The sequence below is a fragment of the Eurypyga helias genome, unplaced genomic scaffold, assembly GCF_000690775.1.
Source record: "Eurypyga helias isolate BGI_N326 unplaced genomic scaffold, ASM69077v1 scaffold3393, whole genome shotgun sequence".
Taxonomy (NCBI): Eukaryota; Metazoa; Chordata; class Aves; order Eurypygiformes; family Eurypygidae; genus Eurypyga; species Eurypyga helias.
Genome location: NW_010241700.1, coordinates 10,341 through 16,235, shown reverse-complemented (window position 1 = coordinate 16,235; position 5,895 = coordinate 10,341). Strand labels below are relative to the sequence as shown.

The 5,895-nt window shown below is 41.3% G+C and overlaps 1 protein-coding gene across 1 annotated transcript in view; it reads left to right on the top strand.

The window, feature by feature from the left end:
- The window catches only part of PDPN (podoplanin), a 15,310-nt gene extending 11,045 nt beyond the window's left edge, over window positions 1–4,265 (top strand). Inside the window, 4 exon segments of the mRNA XM_010148820.1 lie at window positions 1,266–1,350; window positions 1,932–2,074; window positions 3,774–3,809; window positions 4,150–4,265. Coding sequence (XP_010147122.1) covers window positions 1,266–1,350; window positions 1,932–2,074; window positions 3,774–3,809; window positions 4,150–4,265 — 380 coding nt within the window.
- The last annotated feature ends 1,630 nt before the right edge of the window (window positions 4,266–5,895 follow it).

The window sequence follows — 5,895 nt, the reverse complement described above, 5'->3', positions numbered from 1 at the left end:
TTAAGATTTAATAAAATAAATGGGTCATGAATACTTCTCTTACATAAAAATATTCAAAAGGTATGGTAAATCCCTGCTTTTCAGTATCTCTGAAAAGCTGTTCTCCTCCCCAAAGAGATCATAGGAATGCCTGTAATTATCTCTTTGCTTCAATTTCAACACCGGTATCTGGAATTAGCAGAACTCCTATGCCACAGGCAACAGCCTAACAGGCAACCTTACTTACCGTTACAACCACGGTGATTTAGAAACTCCTGAGAGATACCTCACTACCTTAACGTCGTTTTAGTGAATCAGCATGAAACTTAATCAAATTACACCTAGGAATGCCTGTAATTATCTCTTTGCTTCAATTTCAACACCGGTATCTGGAATTAGCAGAACTCCTATGCCACAGGCAACAGCCTAACAGGCAACCTTACTTACCGTTACAACCACGGTGATTTAGAAACTCCTGAGAGATACCTCACTACCTTAACGTCGTTTTAGTGAATCAGCATGAAACTTAATCAAATTACACCTATGTTTTCCTCATACTGCTGGTTATCTTTCCTGTTCTACCTTCTTCCATCTCCTGTTTCCTATTGATGGAGTTTTACTTTATTTGTAAAAAGACAAGCACTGTTGAGCCAAAATTTAAGTGTCTGTTATAGCGAAGAGCACAGCTGACATATATGGGTCTAGAATAACAGGGAGACCTCACACTGTTACCTCCAAAATTCAAGTTAGGGCAAGTAAGGTTTGCAACTTCAGGAAGATCTCTGAATAGATTTGTGTAGAAATATGTTCTAAACTGTAGCTACACCCCTAAACATAAATGATTGTTCTAAAAACAATGGTGGCAGCTGGGACTCAGCTGAAAGATGGGTGAAAACTCTCACTATTTTAGAAAATAGGAGATGCTTGAAGTAGTTCAGACAAATACATAAGCTAATGCTTAGCCTGAAATCCGGAGTAGTTGTATCCATCCCAGAGGGAGAGGAGAATCTTTTCTTAAAAGAAGAAATATTTCCTTGGGAAGTGTTTAGTAAGTGCTGTGTTTCAAGGTTGTGCCAGGCTGTACTTCAGCTCTTTATCCTACAGCCTTGTACAAGAGCACAGCAGAATTCACAGGTAATTCAAAGAATTTTGCAAACCGAAGTGCACGGGGACAGGGAGATGGAACACTACAGACATCTCACGTTTAACAGAACTGACATGTCAAAGTAGCCAGGACATGTGACTGCTGAGTCAAATCCTAACTCACTTTCTAAAATTTTATTCAGCAAGCTCAGTTCTAGAAGGAGAAGAAAGTGCAACAATTGATTTCAGAGAAAGAAATGACACAGAATTTGAAGAATTTACAACCCTGGTGAGTATCATTCTCAATAAAGGTTCCTTTAGGTTACCCTCATTTCATATTCCTGGTAGAGTCTTATGGCTTAGATTTTGAAGAATAATTATAAATTATAAATAACATAAAAGTGATCTAACACCAGTGCCTTTGCTCTGCAGGCAATCAGGTTGAAGGTGTCAAAGTTGAAAATGTTTTGGGCAGTTCTGGGCTGCAGAAAGCTTTCATTACCTGTTTATTCCCTGCCATTTGCCTCTCCTGATTCAGTACCTCTCCATTAGCTTCAGTGAAACCAAACTGACGAATGACTGTATAAAAGAAAAAGAGAGAAAAGGCAGGTCTGCAACATTCTGCAATCCTCTCCCTCACCTTTGGTAGCCCCACTGAGAGGTCAGCTGACCTAGAAAGCCCCTAGCTCTGAAGACAAATCAGCTTGCTCGGGTGTTTTTCTTTTGGTCACTGTACACAAGTCAAAGATGAGATGCCATAGCTAAAAAAACATCCACAGGGCACCTACGGGACCGAGAAATTTAAATGCTGATTTCACACATGTAGACTGAATGAACTGAGATTTTCTTTTTCCCTCTTTTTCCCCCCAATTCTTGTAGTTGCCCACAAGACTACAGAGTGTAACCAATCTCTTGCAGTTTGGACAGCTGATGACCACAGAAAGCGCACTTGCCCCTGCTGAAGACAGCGACAATTCCACTGGTTACGAAGCTAACACAGAAAATGCCGATGGTAAGAAATAATCTATTTCCATTAGATTAAAATAGAAGTAATCATTTCTGGTTTACTATAGCAAAGTTCTACTGCCACCTACTAAACACTGTCTGGGAGATTCAAGTACCGAGTTGAAGGTGCTCGCAAAGGTAGCATGGCTGATTTCTGAAAGGGAAAAGAAACACTTCTAATACTACTCTTTACTAATCCCTCCATATCCTAAATTCGTAACAGATGCATGCCGACAGGAGGAGTCAGCAGCTATACCATTTTGTTCCCCACTGCACTGCCAGCTCTACCCCAAGGCAACAACTCTGAAGCCTTCACTTTCTTTTCAGATAATTAGTATGAAAATCAAACAGCTCTCCAGAAGAAAAAAGGGGGTTGGACCAACTCAAAGATCCACAAATGCAGAAAACTTAATGGTTACAGCTATTTGATTTCTGCCAGGTTGTCTGCCATTGCTTCCCCGGAGAGACACAAATCACGGGTGTGCACGTGCAAAGCAGGTTGCACCCCTGCCAGCGAGCAGGAGGTCGGTGCGATAGGCTGATGAGGTGCATCCTGACCTGTTCACCTTATGCCTGTTTAGCTCTCTTCCAGACAGCTTGCCGAGTACCTACGCTTTTCTGTCTGGTTGTGTATGGAACGTAGGGCACAAAGAAACAGGCACGTGCTCTGCGTGCCTTCTTTCGGACCGTGATCGTGAGAGGCTCGCTCTGGTGCGTACCAGTGCAAAAGAAGAGAGCACAACATCATACTTCCTGCTCTGATACTCCAGTTCCGTAACAGGATCAGTCACTGGTGGTGAAGAGGCCTTTTTGTTTCCAGACCAACTTTTTGATAACTAAATGCAAATTTAGCATGGTGAGCTAAGAGCAAACACTCCTTTCTCTGGCTGGCTTCTTTTTGAAGCTTCCATGTTCTACAGCAGTCTCACATCCCCCAGTAAATCGGACACTTCTGTTTAGAAACTGCGTGCGTTTATCTCCTTCCCCAGCCTCCTTGTCCCTGCTGAGAGGGTAGACCTCTTGTCTTGGCTCACCATTAAAGAAGAGCAGCGCTTTGCAGATTTGAATTGTAAATAGGGTTTTCAGACTTTTCCTAAAGGATATATATTTGGAATTAAATACTTCTGATGAGTTAAAAGTAGCATTCGTGTTTCATCTGCTTCTGATGGGGACTCGGCTATGAATCCAATTCCCGAATTACAGAAGTATACTAAACAGATTTTATACAATCTTCCATAGATGAAAAAAATCTAATTAAGGAACTTGAGGAACTTTTAAACTGACAAAAGGAATAGTTCAGCAAATGCACTGAGAGCAAGGCAAAATTTTGTCAGCATAAAGCAGCATGTCTCAGACAATTAAAACCTGATTTCTGTTTCAGTTGTAATTATTTTATGTCAAGTATATCCTTATTGATCTTAATGGGTCTTAATGTGATCAGACTGAAGTTTCCCAGTACATATTAGATCACAATCGGTCCCTTAGATTTTAATTTCTTTCTGTTACTTCAGAGAGCTCTTTGCACTCATTCTCTCAAGCTTTTCAGTTACTCCCTATCAAAAGAACAACCCATCACAGCACCCTCAAACCACTGGGATATCGCTGATAAAGGTTTTCCTTGTATATAGCATTATAAACGGGGGTGCAAAACTCTGTGCAACAGAGAGTGAATAATTAAGTAAATTGTTCTCTTTCTGGCTTTACAGGTGGACCGAGTGGGGAACCAGAGAAAACTGAAAAAGGTATTAAACAGAAGGACTGATTACAAAGACAAGGGATAACTTAACTGCCGGGTGATGTCCGTCTAGAGGCCACTAGCTATGGCCACGCTATTCTTAAATAAGTTTCAGGAGGAGCCACAACCTGCTCCCTGCTCTGCCTCTTACCCCAGCGACACTCGTATGCAGCCCCCTGGCCCAACGGCACGTTTACAGCCTGCAGGCCACAAGTGGACTTACCCAACCTGTGCCAGAGGAAACGCTCCCCAAGGAGTGGGCTGCAGAACAGCGCCGGTTCTGTCGGCAGCCTCTCATCAACAGTCTCCCCGGGAAACACGCTAACGTGCGCAATTTCTTCTTTCAGGTGGTCTGGAAACAATCGCCCTGGTGGGAATCATTATTGGAATCATAGTTGCAGTTGGAATCCTTGCAGGAATAATAATCGCTGTTGTAAGGAAGATGTCAGGCAGGTACTCGTAAGTAAATTGCTAATCCGGTTTTTCAAACAAGCATCATCCTCGCATGATTTTCGTGCAATACGGTGCCTGTTGATTCAGCAAGAGCTGCCAGTGTGATGTGGGTGATCTACACCCCCTCACAGGCTTCAGAAAAATGGGTCAGATACTGCATGTGTGCTGTGAAAATATCCATCAGCTGCACGGGGTTTGAATTACAGAGGTAATATTCCTTACAAAATATGACAGGACCAACTTCTGGAAGTGCTGGGTAACGTGAACATTGACAAGTGATCTTTATCTTATCACGCTGCACATCTGTAGAAGCTGTTTTGGTACCAACAAGACTGTTTGGTGCCGTGCAAATCTAAAGTACCGTACAAACGTCAAAGTAGTAAGAAAACACTACATTTACCAAATGCTATTCACCCAGCGTTAGGGGAAAACAAAATATGAACTGGGAAGAGAAAGCAGCGACAGGAACAACAGGGAGAGGGAGGAAAAAAGATCATCTAACACATCTGGGTAACTATGAACAACAATAAAATGGCTGTTTTTTGATTCACAGGCCGTGAAGATAGTTGAAACAAGCAACCATGCCATCCTGTGCCGGAAAATCCAAGTGCTTCTTATTTGATAGGAACTAAAGACTATTCCAGTACTGGTGTGAGAAGATGATCCATGGTCAAAGAACTCCAGATCTATGGGGATCCCACACAACTCAAAGGACTTGCCCACCCCTGACTACAGAGTATGGAATTTTCATAGAATTTTTACTAATCAAGAGTTTACTAGAGGAAAGAAAAAAAAAATGCAGTAAGAAAAGAACCCAGCAGCAATGAACATCTGAAATGTGATCTGCAGGTACCATATGTGAGCTTGATTTTAAAGGCTACCAGCAAAGACCATTTCACATTACATTTTATGGATTTCTTTAAAAAACCTATCCAGAACCTTTTAAGTGGTTTTGGCTGGCTAAATGCTTGTGGCATGTTTATCTACTAAATGATGTATCAAAAAGGAGGAATTAGCTTCAGAGAGAACAAATTATTTACAAATTTAGAAAACATTAGACAATGGAAGCTAAAATCTCTCCACTACTGATACAGATTTTCTGCTCTTGATACTTACGTTATTATGTGGCAAAATATGGTAGGCCCAGCTGGAACTGCCCTACCAACTGAAAGCTTGCTCATCTGACTGTTGCACCAGGAATTTCCTGTCTTCTCTTGTTGCAGAGACATGCAGGGATTCAAATACACATCCTGAATTAAAGGGTGCTTGGAGAAGACCCACTTTTGATGGGTCACTTTAACCAGTTACTCAGCACGCTTTAGAGCTGACACGTAGAAGCTTTTGAATTAGTGTAGATGATTTTTTAACGGTATCGTTGGCTTGTTTGACAACGAGTGCCACACGAGATCAGAATGTGTTAATGAGGTATAATGCATCTTTAGACTCTACAGCTTTTCCATGGCTGTTTGGTGTAAAAATCATGATAATCCATATGGTCAATAATTGCTAAACATGTCAACATAGCTAGATTCGCTTTCCTGTTTCTTTCATGTGCCATAAACTATCATATCAATCTGAGCTTTGGAAATAAAAATTATAATGTAAATTGTCCTATTTTACAATAACTGTTCTTTATTTTC